The 15,077-nt window shown below is 38.8% G+C and overlaps 1 protein-coding gene across 1 annotated transcript; it reads left to right on the top strand.

The window, feature by feature from the left end:
* Positions 1-274: 274 nt before the first annotated feature.
* On the top strand, positions 275-11,857 carry mmp14a (matrix metallopeptidase 14a (membrane-inserted)). The gene is made up of 10 exons (XM_083541481.1): positions 275-758; positions 6,847-6,995; positions 7,175-7,297; positions 7,458-7,765; positions 7,869-8,030; positions 8,400-8,539; positions 8,725-8,863; positions 8,978-9,128; positions 9,341-9,456; positions 10,042-11,857. The coding sequence occupies exons 1-10, from the start codon at positions 684-686 to the stop codon at positions 10,365-10,367; spliced, it is 1,689 nt and encodes a 562-aa protein (XP_083397607.1). The 5' UTR covers positions 275-683; the 3' UTR covers positions 10,368-11,857.
* The last annotated feature ends 3,220 nt before the right edge of the window (positions 11,858-15,077 follow it).

Below are 15,077 nucleotides of genomic sequence, written 5' to 3'. Positions count from 1 at the left end.
CTTGTTCTGTGCTAGAATGCAGTATGCACTGTGATCTGCACTGGTTATTGAAGTCCATAATTCATTAATTTATGGAAAACACATATTTGTTATGCACAACAATAAAAAAAAAATGCACCCCATTGCAAGAAAAGGCGAAGGCACTAGTCATGAATGAAGACCTGGCGTGACGCAGGATCTTGTATCCACGCAGTTTTATACAAAAGCACAGAGCAGCCTGTTCCAGTCATCCGGATGTGCATTTCACTGGTGAGTCAAATATTTGATTCACTCTGGAATGACTCGGATCAGTAAAATGACTCGCGATGGCTTACAGGGACCCACGTCTGCAGCTCCTCATACAGAAGAGCGAGCGATCAGTGCCGGAGGACAAAAGAGAGACAAGATGAGACAAGCTCGTCTTTAGACTACACCTCAAAATGTTTTTGCAAATCTGCTCTATTGATATGGTGCTTTTTTCCTGAAAGTGTTTTTGTACACACGGCTTTATAAAGCATTTGCAGCCTTGGGGCATTTTTCCAGATTTTTTTTTTCTATTTGGAGAAACAAGGATTTTTAACTTTTAGTTTCAAGATTTGGGATGATCTAAATCAGGAAGGTTAGGAAGTTAAAAGAGGAAAGGGTGATTTAGGCTCAGGGTGTAAGTTAGAGTTTTATGTATTGAGTATTTTTGGCATCTCAGGATGGTCACTTGGTCAGTGCTTGTGCTGGCGCTCACTGCCCTGGGGGTGAGCAGCGACACAGAAATCCGACCAGAGGTGAGGATTATCTCTCTTTCTTTCTCTCCATCTCTCTATCTCTTTATCTATCTATCTATCTATCTATCTATCTATCTATCTATCTATCTATCTATCTATCTATCTATCTATCTATCTATCTATCTATCTAACACACACACAGACACACACACACACACACACACACACACACACACACACACACACTTTTACAACAGTGAGTTGAACACTTCATTGCAAACAGCTCTGCCAGAGGAGAATACACGTGTTTGTTATAATTTTGCACAGACACAAACCTGTACAAAAACTTTGTAGGCTGTAGATGAATATACTATATATCCTTTCAAACTTACTGATTATATTTCATATTTTATAGTGTCATATTGTAGTCTATGCAATCTGTGTTATATACTCTAAAAAAAAAAAAAAAAAGGTTATGTTTAAAGATTAGGTTTATATTTTGGATGTGTTGCTTTTTCAGGATTAAAAGCACACACTTTGTAGTTGAATATGGGTTGGGCAGTCAGTCCGAAAGAGGTTATGCTTGAATGTCAGGTTTGTTGGGTATCTCAAAAACTATAGATCTGAGTTATATAAAGGGGTATTGAGTAATTAATGTTGGAAACGACCATGTGCTGCACTCTGCAGGTCAATATCTGTTGAATGCACTGTATAACAGAGGGCTGGACAGTTAAGGATCCAGCAGGTTTTTCCTTTCCAGAAAATATTTCCAAATATACCCTCTAGAAAGGTTGAAAGCTTTTGGTAAACAGTGCATAACCTTAACTGCTGAGCCAGCACTGCAGCTAAATGATCCAGATGGATTCAGACGATCCTTTTCAGCTCATAACTAGTCTGCACTTGAGAAATGAGCCTTCAGAGGAACAGGGTGTCTGAAGTTGACATCATTTGTGTGTTTTTGAGATACACACAACCTGTGATTGGCCTGATAATGTCTGCTGTAGAGATGACTGTCTGGTATATACACAGAGTTTGAATGAGCAGGTAAAAAAAATGAAGGAAAGGGGATCAAGATAGAGAGAAACATCTGACTCAAATGCAAGCCAGAGCCTTAATCAGGGTAAATTAAACATTAAACAGATCAGAAGGATTGCATAAGGATCTGAATCTCTGAGCATCCCTTTATCCTCCCTCCTCTTTCCATTCTCCACATTGCAATAGTCAGCCAAGGCTAGCAGTGGAAAATAAACCTAGTCGACTGAAACAAGGCTGTTCCAGGTTTCCACAGATAACAGTCTCTCTGCCTGGAGTCACGAGGGAGTCATGTGATCCAAATCAACGGTCACAGTGGAGGTTAAATCCCATATGGTAAAACCACATCTGCAGCCCTTCTGGCTTTAAATTTATATAGGATAAAAGGAATTTGCTGAACTAGTGTTGGCTGTAGTACAACAGTCTGTAAACAGTTCTGTTGAAAATGATTACCAGGTATTTATTCGTATAATGTGGTTTTAAGGAAAAGTTGGTGTAATTTTGGTAAGTCAGCCAATCTTTAATTTTTTTTTTTACTGGCTACATTGTAAATACACCTTATCCTCTTTTTCATATAATATATTGAGCATAATTTTTAATCATGTTCAACCAAATGTATAGTAAATCGCTATTTAAAACTTTTAGAGTACAATGGTACAATAGTGGTGTTACAGGTACTTGGAAAACTTTCTTTCTTTCTTTCTTTCTTTCTTTCTTTCTTTTAGCTCACAAAGAGAGGATTTCACTGGTAATTTCAACATATAGCATTGCACATGTAATGCAAATGCAATCAATTACTCACCAACAATCATTGCATTTCATATAAGTAGTGAAAAGGTACATGTGTATTATTGTGCAGTTTAACACCCAAACCCTGGTGTCAAGATAATAAATAGACAAATCTAAAATCTGCAATCTACTATATTTAACATGCTAAAAATAAATATCATTAATGATAATGAAGCCATTCTTAGGTTTGCATCTATGACCACTTATAGATTGGAGTGTGTACAAAGCATGCACTTCATTCAAGATCATTTCCTAGACACTAGTTGCTTTCTGAATGTAATAGCTTGTGAAACTGGGTTAAAACTGTTGCTGTGGTTTGTGCCAGTGATCAGGTGAGTATTACATTAAATAGGTCAGGGATCTGAACCACCATTTGGCTGCATGAGACCAAAACTTAGGCACTGATGACCACAATTCCCTGCTTTTTCCACTGGCTGAAGTCTGAGGGGAACAACTGAGTCGGTCTGTCTCCTTCCAAGTCAAATTCAGCAAACTTCTGCCCCCGCTGCCTCTTTTGCTCATTTCTTCGTAGGTTCTGCTTCGTTTTCAGCAGTCTGGAAGCTTTTAAACTTTTATATTTGTTTATTTGCATCCGATTGCCTCCATTCACCCCCCCAACTTTCTTTTTCTCTAACTTAAAAAATGAGCCTCTTAACATTTATAATTGCTTGTGCAACTTTCCTCCATCTGTGTTTGTTCTCTCTCTCTCTCTCTCTCTCTCTCTCTCTCTCTCTCTCTCTCTCTCTCTCTCTCTCTCTCTCTCTTAAGTCCAAGTTTACATACTATTAAATATTATATTAACTATTAAAAACAACAGTTGCTGAGTTTCAGGCTGTAAACTCCAGCTGTAATGTTTTCTTCCTTCAGAACCCTCTGTCAGCAGTTTGTTCTATTAAACAAGGCATTCGGATTGCTCAATTCCGTATCATGACATTAGTGATGACAATTCCAAGATGTTGCAACACTGCAAGACTGTTTTCCAGGAGAAGAAAGTTCTCAAAACTCTTGGAAAAAACAGCGTGTGTTTCTTTTATTAAAATCAGTGTCAGTGAAATGTAAATGTAAATTAAATGCACAATTGGCTAATTTTACTGCATTCAGTAAGTAATCAGAGAGTGGCAGAACACAGGAGGAGGTCAGTTTCAGCTTAAGAGAAGGCATATGTTTACCACCCTGGCATGTCTGCAGGTGAGGTCATAGCATATGGTTGTGCTTAGCATCAGAGGTGGCATTTACTGTAAGTTTGCCCCTTCAATTAGAACCAGCTCTGCTCCTCTTGACGGGGAGTCATCTTTATATTTATAGGGCAAATCATTAAGTTTGCAATTTAATGAACAGAAAATATAGTTAAAAGTGAACGTTCAACACAGATTTTAGATCATTTAACATCTTTCTTTCTTGTATTTGTATTCAATGTAATTTTTGTAAACTGTCATGTTTCTATAATTTTGTTCTTCAGAGTAACATCTGCTTTGCTAAGCTCTTTCAATTTCCCCAGTTTACTATTTTTTGTGTGGTCAGTTAAGTATGAATAACTTAACTCTCATGTCGGAGCAATGCTCTTATCCTGTGAGTGACGTTTATGTCATAAATAAAACCTCGCCAGACTGACTGGAGTGCGGGAGACTTAATAAAGGCTACCTGTCTGTGTCATAGAGGCCAACACGGTGACTCTTCCCCAGTCAGAGGAGTCAGGGAGAGCTTCTAAATAGAACCTTTGACGCTCACTGCTGGGTGTTCCAGAGGCCTGGGGCATGCTGGGATTTCTGGCAGCAGTAAGAAGAGACCTAAGTCAAAAGTGAGAGAGGTCTTCTGACAGAGAAAGAGGAAAAAAAACGACTATGGGAATGGGAAGAGAAAAAATTGTTTGGGGAAAAAAGGGATGAAAGGATACACAAAGAACAAAGAAGGAAGAAAGACAAAGAGAAGGAGAGGAAGGGGTAGCTAGCTAAATGAGACGAGGAAAGAAGAGGAAAGGAGGGGGAGGGGGGTGGCTTTTTCATCCCTCTGAGCTGGAGTGTGTTTTTCCCAGCATCGGGAAAATAGACCACAGCGTAGCGGCAACACACAGGGAGCAGTCAGAGAGTGGAAGGAATGGAGCAAGAGAGAGGAAGAAAAACGAAGCATACTGACCATATTAAGGCGAGAATATAGTGCAGCACTCTGTATTCACTTATGCAACATTAAACCATAAAATATTCCTTCCTATAAAGGTTTCAGAAGTAGTGTGTGTAGTGACGTCTAGCCTTTTAAAGTAGACCAAAAATGTCACTTCTTTACGGTACTTTTGTGGGACAGAGTGATGAAATCGTTCACTAAAAGCCTTAACAAGAGTTTATTTCCAGACACCAGGAAGCGGTTAATCTGTCGTATGTGAGTTAATTTGATTGTGCAAGCCATTCTAAAAAAGGTGAAATTACTTCAGCAAGTCTGGTACGTAAGATTTGGATATATGCAATTTTTGAGCCTAACTGTTCGACTAATTATGTGCTTGGAGTGACTTCGCATTGAGCTCATACATGTTAAAACTGTCTTAAGCTCTTGGAAATCTCTAGTCTCCTCCTATATTACTGTATCCCATGCACCTCACCCTGACTCCCTTTTGCTGAGTGTGTACAGCACGCCATACAAATATTCTTCTAGCATGTAAAACTGATACAGACATAACTGATAAGCAATCCGAGTAAATCCGCCTGTCTAACACTGCGTAGGTCTTCCAAGGGCCACTTTCTGACCACTTGAGCATTTGCTCACCATGTGGTTAATCGGATGTCTTTCCTTGGACTACTTTGGACGATTTTAGCTTTGAACTAAACAACGCTTACCAACAATCCATCATAAGATCTGCTATATTAAAGATGCTCCGACCCAGTCATCTAACATAACAATTTTGGCTCTGTTCTTCAGACCCTTACTCTTGCCCATTTTTCCGGCTTTCAACACCTCAACTTTGAGGACAGGTACACGTTAATGAGATCATCACTGTTAATCACTCGGGGTTTAATGTTAAGACAGATCTGTGTATGTATGTGTATAGCTAGTCTATAGGTGAGCCATGTAAGAAATAAGAAAAGCAAGAGAAAATAGGTTTTAGCAACACACCAGTAGCACAAGTGTGTCCCCTACGTATCGTAATAAACTTTTAAAAATTGTGGAGGTGGGATAAAATGCTACCATTTTATGAAAGATACAGGAGAGAAATAAAGTGGAAGGGAGGGAGCATTTTTGAGGTTTTGAATCTGAAGGATTAGTGAAGAATTCTTTGTACTTTTTCTGAGTGAGTTTGTGGTCAGAGTGGAGACAGATGACGTCTGAAGCATTAAACCAAATCTCCTACTCATGCATATAACCTGCAGTCTCACTTCCTTCTGCATCCTATTGTAAATACAAACGAAAATTTGCTCATTGGTCTGTTTTTAGTGTAAACTTCGTATCTCTTGACCTAGATACGACCCTAGACGACTTTTATAGGCACGGGGTTTTTTTTTGCCCACACCCTGAATGGACTTAAGGGTCTTTACAGCTGAATCGGTGAATGCTCTCTGTGTGTTAAGGGTGTAGTGTTTCTCAGGCTGCTGATTTTAAACAGACCCCCTATTTTTGTGACATTTCTCTTTTATTTTACTGAAACATTTACTAAACATTGGTGTTTGGGGCAGTAGTAGAGATAGCAAGATTATGGATTTCTTCAAGCTGAATGGGCAGAAACAGATGTATGTGTGTCTGATAGAAGTTTCAAAGGAGTGTGTATTTGAGCTAAAAGACTTGTTTAGCTTTTCTTTCGTCACACACAAAAAGAAGGGATGTTTATGAGGTTGTGATCCTTTGAAGCTCTATGAGCAGACTCAGTTCAGTGAGTATATACTGAGTATGAGTAGTAATTATTTTTTATGTGTTTTATTTTGTTTGATTTGCTTTGATCCTCTTTTCTCTTGGTCTCTATTTTACTGGAATGTTTATTTTTGTAATTTGTTTCTAGCTAGCACATGCTGTTTCTGGAACAAAGTCAGCTTGGCATCGTTCTAAAGTTCAGTGAAGGCCACACACACGTGAAAGAATTGACACCTACACACCCTGGTTCCTCTATGTTCAAAAGAAGTAAAAAATATTGCTACTCAAGCTCATATATGGTCAAGAGCTGTTGACTTTTCATGCTAATTTTGTCCGTCTGAGTAAACTTTCACAATGTATAATTATATCAATTGTGTAATGCGGATCGGATGTTGATACTAAAAAAAAGAAGTAGCTGTAGATGATGCATTCTATTTAATAACTTATATTTGATGAATGTAAAATGTATATAAAAATGAATGTATCCCTCTCTCAGGTATGGCTACAGCAGTATGGATATCTTCCCCCTGGTGATGTGCGTGCTCAGGCTATCCGATCCCCTAAGGCCATTGCCTCTGCCATCTCCGCCATGCAGAAGTTCTATGGCCTCACCATCACAGGAACCATGGACACTGAAACATTAAAGTAAGTCTTAGTCTTATATCAGCCCATAACAAAACAGGCAACTGGTGGGTAAAAAGTAAACTGAGCAACAACTAATAAGAAAATTTAATTTCTACACACAAACATGTTTCATAACTATGACAACCAGGATGCAGTTTGAAGAAGGCAAATGGTATGTTTTTCTTGTTTTCGGTTTTTAGTGCAATGCAGCGACCACGTTGTGGGGTTCCAGATAAATTTGGGACTGAGCAAAAGAGCAACCTGAGGAGGAAACGTTATGTCATTCAGGGTCAGAAGTGGCAGAAGTCTGAGGTCACCTTCAGGTAGAATGCAGCCATTAGCAAAGCATTTAAAATACGTTAAACTCCAAACTAGAAAACAAATAATTTATTAAAGGAAATCCATGCAAACATTAATTTAAATGTTTTAATATGTTAAATGATTTTTGGGTATAAACCATATTTTGCTATATTTATTTAACAGCATCCAGAACTACACTCCTAAAGTTGGCGAGTACGCTACTTACGAGGCCATCCGGAAGGCTTTTAAGGTTTGGGAGTCAGTCACGCCATTGAAGTTCCGGGAAATTCCATACTATCAGATCAGAGACAGACCTGACAAGTATGCTGACATAATGCTTTTCTTTGCTGATGGCTATCATGATGATAGCACTCCATTTGATGGAGAAGGAGGCTTTCTGGCCCATGCATTCTTCCCTGGTCCAGGAATCGGAGGCGACACTCACTTTGATGCATCAGAGCCTTGGACAACTGGCAATGGTGACCAAGGAGGTAAATCATTAGAGATTTAAAAAAGAAGAGGATGGATTACCTCATGAGATTTGTCACTGTTCCTCCACATTGTCATTGATTCTTATTTCCTTCCCTTTCGCAGGAAATGATGTTTTCCTGGTTGCATTGCATGAGCTGGGTCATGCTCTGGGTTTGGAGCACTCTGGGGATCCTTCTGCCATCATGGCCCCGTTCTACCAGTGGATGGAGACTGAAAATTATGTGCTTCCTGAGGATGACAGACGTGGAATTCAGCAGATATATGGTTGGTCTTTTTTTTAATTTTTTTTATTTATTTATTTATTTTTATATAGGGCTGGTACACTTTAACTTATTCTTCCACTAAGTATAAAATAAACAAGAAGGCTCACTTTCTAGGTTCAGTAATCTCATGGTAAATTGTTCTATGTTATATTTTTACCATTTTGGTTAGAAGCCCACTTACAGGCATAGCTTAATGACTCCTTATGTAATGCCTTCACTGAGGAAAGTGCAACATCATGAACAAATAAGAAAGACAAAACCATTATAGACCATTATATTTTATGTATAAGCTCTGTTTGAGTAGCTTTTGAAAAATAATACACAAAATGTACATATATATATATAAATGATTTTAAATAAATATTTGCAGGTTCTCGGTCAGGACATGTGCCAAACCCTCCTGCCCCAAAACCCACACGCAAATCTGACAGGCCCTCAGTGAGGCCTGATATCTGCAAAGGCCATTTTGACACCATCACCATCCTGCGGGGAGAAATGTTTGTCTTTAAGGTAGGTACTGGCATCAGTTGAGGGGATAGCAGATGCTATGCAGAAAAGAATGTGTGTAATTGCTGTAGCATTGTTGTACATTTCATATGCTTATTGTAATAATGACACAGTTTACTGGGCGTGTAACAAAAAAATGCAACTAATAATCAGTCGGTTTCTGTGTTGTTTTTTCTTTGCTCCTAAAGGACAAGTGGTTTTGGAGAATGCGGGATGGTAAACCTTTACAGGGATACCCCATGCTCATCTCGCACTTTTGGAAAGGCTTGCCGGATTCTATCAATGCGGCTTACGAGCGAGCTGATGGGAAATTTGTCTTCTTTAAAGGTTTGTTTGTTTGGTTGGTTGGTTTGTGTATTATTCATTTCATTTTTATATCAGTGGATGCAGTTCTTTCTTTCTTTCCCTGATTCTTTCTTTCTTTCTTCTCTCATTGTATAGGTGATAAGTTCTGGGAATTTAGTGAGGCAACTATGGATGCAGGATATCCTAAAACCTTTAAGGAGCTGGGCACAGGCCTTCCTAAAGACAGAATAGATGCTGCTCTCTTCTACACCCCAAATGGACACACATACTTTTTCAGAGGAAGCAAGTGAGTGTCTGTTATTCTAAAAGATTGAGAAAATGCCATTGTAATCAAACTCCTAAAAAAGCCTGAACTTTTTTTAGTAATTGTAGCGTGATGTGATTTGTCATAATTTCCACATAATACTGTTTCCGCTTCTAATTTTGTCAACGCTTTTTTTTCCCTTCTGAAAACATGTTTATCTTCCCCTTTTAATCCTTTTTCATTTCTGTTTTTAGATATTACCGTTTCAACGAGAGCAGACGCTTTGTGGACCCAGAGTACCCCAAACCCATAAATATGTGGAACGGAGTGCCTGATGATATCAAAGGAGCTTTTATAAACGACAATAGAGGTACATGAGTATACATATTTACATGTGAGGTTGGGGGAGGGGGATGATAAGAGCAGGTGCTTTCCCAGCTGTAGCTGCATTTCATGAGGCGGATATGACTAGGCTACAAACTGCTGCAAAGTGGTTCCTTTGTTGTCTGCACCTCATATCATTAGCACAGGAAACCTTTTATTTATTTATTTTTTACCCTGGTTGGGAAGTGTGCATTAATTGTTTGTATCAGGGCATGTCTACAGTAGATTAGGTGAAAATTGTTTCTCCCAGTCCTGAACACGACTGACAGCCTAATAAGCAACTAACCATAATAAGAAGTGTAAATAACCACATATCACATTCAGCATTGTGCTGCTAAATATGAATGATGACTGGTATTGATTTTAACGTATGTTCAGTTGTTTGGAATGAAAAAAATGAGTGGCAAGTGAGTTTGACATATTGGTATCATTGGCTTCTGGAGGTTGAGAACTATAAAGCAAGCTAAACAAAGTGAGAAGATTTTGTTGAATGCGGTTGTGAGTAAACAAACAATATTTTCAAGTTTGAATTAGAAAATCTAATTCGAAGTTCTTGTCCTGCTCTCTTCAGCCTACACCTACTTCTACAAAGCCAACAAATATTGGAAATTCAACAACAAACAGGTGAGGGTGGAGCCCGGCTACCCAAAGTCTGTTCTGATCGATTGGATGGGCTGCAAGCATGAGTCTACAAAGCCGGAAGGAACCGATGAAGAAGTCATCATCATTGAAGTGAACAAGTCCGATGGATTTGCAGGAGGTGCTGCAGTCATAGTGATCCCTCTCTTCCTGTTGGCTTGTGTGCTCGTGGTTTTGGGAGCGTTGCTGTTCTTCCGGCGCTACGGTACCCCTCGACGCCTTCTCTACTGCCACCGCTCGCTACTGGACAAGGTTTAAAGATGAACGAACAGAATTCAAGAGATAGGGATTTTTTAGGGGCAATAGAAGGGGCGCAGACAAAGGGTGTGGGGAGGGGGATAATGGAAGAAAAGAAAGGCTCTGCTTGGATGGAGATGATAAGAACTTTGACATTGTTTACAGGACAGCGAAAAGGATGGAAGGAAGGAAAAAGAAGTGAAGTGACAGAAAAAGGAACAATGCATATTGTTTTGGTAGTTATTTGTACATCTCTGCCACAATGATTAGACCCACGAAGGAGAGAGAGCAAAATAAAAAGAGGGAGCTCATTAAAATAAAAAAAAAATAATATAAATAAAATAAATCTTTTTGAATACATTGAAAGAAAATAAAGCACTTTTTTTTTTATTATACCGGCCCTCCCTCTTCTTCTCTTGTAGTCTGTCTCTCCCAAAATCCAACGACTCCAGCCACAGTGCTGTATGATTAATGCCTTTGTTTCTGCTTTAATAAATTTCCATCTTACCTCTGGTTTTAGCTTGTAAGCTTTTAGCCACATATTTTCCTCAATACCCTTCAATCCTTAATAACCCTTCAGTGCCTTCAGGGAAGATAACCCAATTAAAATCAATATTTCCACAGACAGGCTTGTTTTGAAATGAATAAATATTAACCCCTAGTGAAGGATGTCTTTAGATCATACAGTACATCTCAAAAAGTAGAGACTGCTGTAAAGGTGAAGGTAAAAGGACAAAGTTCAGGGAGGAAGTGTGGCTCAGGCTCCTAAAATGAGCCCGGTCTTTATTTACACCCAGAAAGACGAGCTGTCTTGCAGGTACATCTCCAAATATTAATTTTTATAAAGTGTTTTACCATGTATTGTTATTAATGTTATTAATGATTGTTATTATTATAACTATGGTTATTGTTATTATTGTTCTCAATATTTAGTCCTTTTTTTTGTAGTAGTCATTTCAAGTCCTGCTGGACAGAGGCATAATGTGACTGATATTAACACGACTCCCAAGGTTAATCCACAGGAAATAAACATACTTTTATGAAATGAATGGAAAAAATGTTGAGGATTTATACAATTTGTTAGAGAAAAGATCAGAAAAATACTTACAAACACCAGCCCTGTTGACAGGCCAAAGTTTGCTGTGTGTTATTTTAGCATTAATGTTCATGAAAAAAAAACAAATAAACAAAAAAAATATATACATCACCTCACTGGATTTATTGTATTTGGATGGTTCTTTGGAGAAAACCTTGTATGTTTGGGTGGAGCAAAAGTTTTCAGAGAGGAATAAACCTGATTATGGAAAAAAAAATACGTTGGTGCTATGTATTTTCTTGAATGCACACATCCACATCAAAATGTTTCTGCAGTCTTAACAATGATAATAATAATGATATTTATAATGATCATTTTATTGTAAATGAAAGGAAATGTGATTTTTTTTCCCGCTTGTTTCATTTTTTGTATTGCAGAAATGAACAATGAAATAAAAAGTATTTTGTAAAGTGTTCTTTTGCCTATTCCTTGTTTTTTTTTTTTTTCTCCCACATAATCCTATTTATAAAAATAATTATACTAGTCTAAGTTTCAAAGAATAACCAGGAATGCTGATTACGCTAAAACAACTCTCTGTGTGCCTGTCTCATGTTGTTTTCTCATGTTCCTGGACTGAACAGAACCAGAAGAAGCCCGTTTGTTGTTTGCCAGGAATGGGGAGTGTTTCATGGATCTTGCGTATATGAAAATGTGCCTGTGTTTTGCTTTTCAATCGTAGCAAAGCTACAAGTGTACTTTTGCTGAACTATTTGTTGAAAACTAAAGGAAGCAAGAGTTTGCTTGTAGGTTCTTCTAAAGATTACCAAAACTACTTTTTCAAACTTCTCTGCTATTTCATTTCCTTTCTGCCTGCTTGTCTTTTCCCCCGCCTTCTTTCTGCGAATCAGACTCTCCAATTTCTCCTCTTGCTGCAAAATTGTTCTCTTTTATGAGGCTCTTAACTGAAACCAGTCCTCCCCTCACCACAAATATCTCTCTATCTGTTTTTCCTCTCATTTTCCTTCCTGCCATTCCTTAAGGATCTCTTTCTAATTCTTGCACACACACCATCTGTTCGTTTACTTTCTTTTCTGTTTCTGCCTTCTCTGGTGAGATTATATTGATAAAACCTTCACTGCTTACAGTCTGTATCTGTCCTTCATTTTCTGTAGCACATTCCTTCACTGAAGTTTAATACTGACTAATACATTAGAAAAACTTATATACACTCGTTAGTTTCATCACATTCACATTGCTCCAGTGGAGAGATGAATCTGACGTGTGCTGGAGGGTTTGCTGGTACAGATGGTGGGAAGGCTCTGTTTGGCTCTTTAGTCTCTCCAAACCAGAAAACCTCCATACTCATACTTCTCTCTCTCTCTCTCTCTCTCTCCCCCCCCTCTCTCTGTCATACAGCTGGAGAGCGGAAAAAGAGACCTAAACAGCTGTTTGCAGTTTTAAACTTTGCTATCCTGAATCTCATCACATGCTCCTGCAGAATTGTGTGCGTGTGTGTGTGTGTGTGTGTGTGTGTGTGTGTGTGTGTGTGTGTGTGTACACATAGCTTTGTTGTCACATCTGTCAATAAAATGCAAGTTGAATATCAAGCAGTCCATGATACATGAGCAGCTCTTACAGTGTTACAGGATTGCAAGTGAAAGTGGACTTCTAATTTTTTTGTAGCTGTAATAAATGTATTCTGGCATCAAGGGTGGAGTTTTTAATGCTCTCACAGTGTCTGTACAGATTTTCTCTTAAGGTTTAGTTCACTGTCTAAAATATGTGCATGGTGCCCTGTGATGGATCTCGATAAGGGTCAATTCCCAAATAATCAAAAGAAATATCCCCAAATCAGGGGTTCCAAAAATTGTTCACAGAAAAAAAGGTATCTACAGTGGGGTCCACCCTGATAATCAGGATTTATTTATTTTGTTAATTTAAAATAGGAAATAAACAGAAGACTGTAGGTTGATTTTGTTGTAATATTTAGAACTAATTAATTGTTCAATATCTGAAACTTTTAATGTTTAAAAATTATTTCTAAAACCTTATTCAAGTGTAAGCAAATGTGTCATGTACCTTGTGTTGTGTGTTTAGATGACATTCTGATGAATTTAATCTAAAATGATGAGCTAATCAAAAGTAACTGAAAATAATTGATCTTTCAAGGGGATGTTAGTAATAGAATTTGTCACGTTTTAATAAAAAATAAAAAAAGCAAAATAGAAGCATTAGTTTTCTTAGACCTTCGGATTGTTACTTCTTCTTGTTTCGGCTGCTCCCATTAGGGGTCGCCACAGCGGATCATCCGTCTCCATACCACCCTGTCCTCTACATCTGCCTCTTTTACACCAACTACCTGCATGTCTTCCCTCACCACATCCATAAACCTCCTCCTTGGCCTTCCTCTTTTCCTCCTACCTGGTGGCTCCATCTTCAGCATTTTTCTACCAATATAATTCATGTCCCTTCTCTGCACATGTCCAAACCATCTCAATTTCACCCCCCTTACCTTGTCACCAAAACATCCTACATGTGCTGTCCCTCTAATAAACTCATTTCTAATCTTGTCCATCCTCGTCACTCCCAACGAAAACCTTAACATCTTCAGCTCTGCTACCTCCAGCTTCACCTCCTGTCTTTTACTCAATGCCACTGTCTCTAATCCATACAACATCGCAGGTCTCACCACAGTCCTATAAACTTTCCCTTTCATTCTTGCAGATACTCTTCTATCACAAATCACTCCTGTCACTCTTCTCCACCCACTCCACCCCACTCTTCTCCACCCACTCCACTAACAAGCACAAATACAAATTAATTAACATTATTAAGTGAAATCGAATTATTCGTTTGCAACACGTGTTAAACTTTACATTAAAACACAACAAACTGATTTAAAACATTTTGCTATGCTACAGTTAAACAGAGTTGTTCAGAGAATTACTCGAATGTGCTGAAAATGCCAGTGTACTCTTAGTGCCGGTCCCAAGCCCGGGTAAATGGGGAGGGTTGCGTTAGGGAGGGCATCCAGCGTAAAACATGTGCCAAATCAAATATGCGGATCACAAATGAGAATTTCATACCGGATCGGTCGAGGCCCGGGTTAACAACGACCGCCACAGGTATCGTTAGCCGACAGGGTACCGGTGGAAATTGGGCTACTGTTGGCCGAAGGAGGAGAAGGAGAGGAGGAAGGCGTCTACAGAGACGGCAGGAAAAGGAGCAGTGTAGGAGAGTAGAGGTTCGGGTTGGTACTTTAAATGTTGGTACTATGACGGGTAAAGGGAGAGAGATAGCTGATATGATGGAGAGGAGAAAGGTAGATGTGTTGTGTGTTCAGGAGACCAAGTGGAAAGGGAGTAAGGCCAGGAACATTGGAGGTGGGTTTAAACTGTTTTATCATGGTGTGGATGGGAAGAGAAATGGTGTAGGGGTGATTCTGAAAGAAGCATACAGTAAGAGTGTAGTGGAGGTGAAGAGAGTTTCTGATAGGGTGATGATCGTGAAGGTGGAAGTTGAAGGGATGATGATAAATGTCATCAGTGCCTATGCTCCACAAGTTGGCTGTGAGATGGAGGAGAAAGAAAGATTCTGGAGTGAATTAGATGAAGTGGTAGATGGTGTACCTAGGAAAGAACGATTGGTGATTGGGGCAGACTTTAATGGGCATGTAGGTGAAGGGAACAGAGGTG

This window comes from Silurus aristotelis (assembly GCF_946808225.1).
Source record: "Silurus aristotelis genome assembly, chromosome: 5".
In the NCBI taxonomy this organism is placed as follows: Eukaryota; Metazoa; Chordata; class Actinopteri; order Siluriformes; family Siluridae; genus Silurus; species Silurus aristotelis.
Note: the sequence above shows the minus strand (reverse complement) of the source record. Positions and strands in the feature narration are given on the sequence as shown.

Coding starts and splice junctions, on each gene's coding strand:
- mmp14a (XM_083541481.1), top strand. CDS start 684: ATGGTCACTTGGTCAGTGCTTGTGCTGGCGCTCACTGCCCTGGGGGTG. Junction 7,766..7,868: donor TGGCAATGGTGACCAAGGAG/GTAAATCATTAG, acceptor TCCCTTTCGCAG/GAAATGATGTTTTCCTGGTT. Junction 8,540..8,724: donor GAGAAATGTTTGTCTTTAAG/GTAGGTACTGGC, acceptor TTGCTCCTAAAG/GACAAGTGGTTTTGGAGAAT.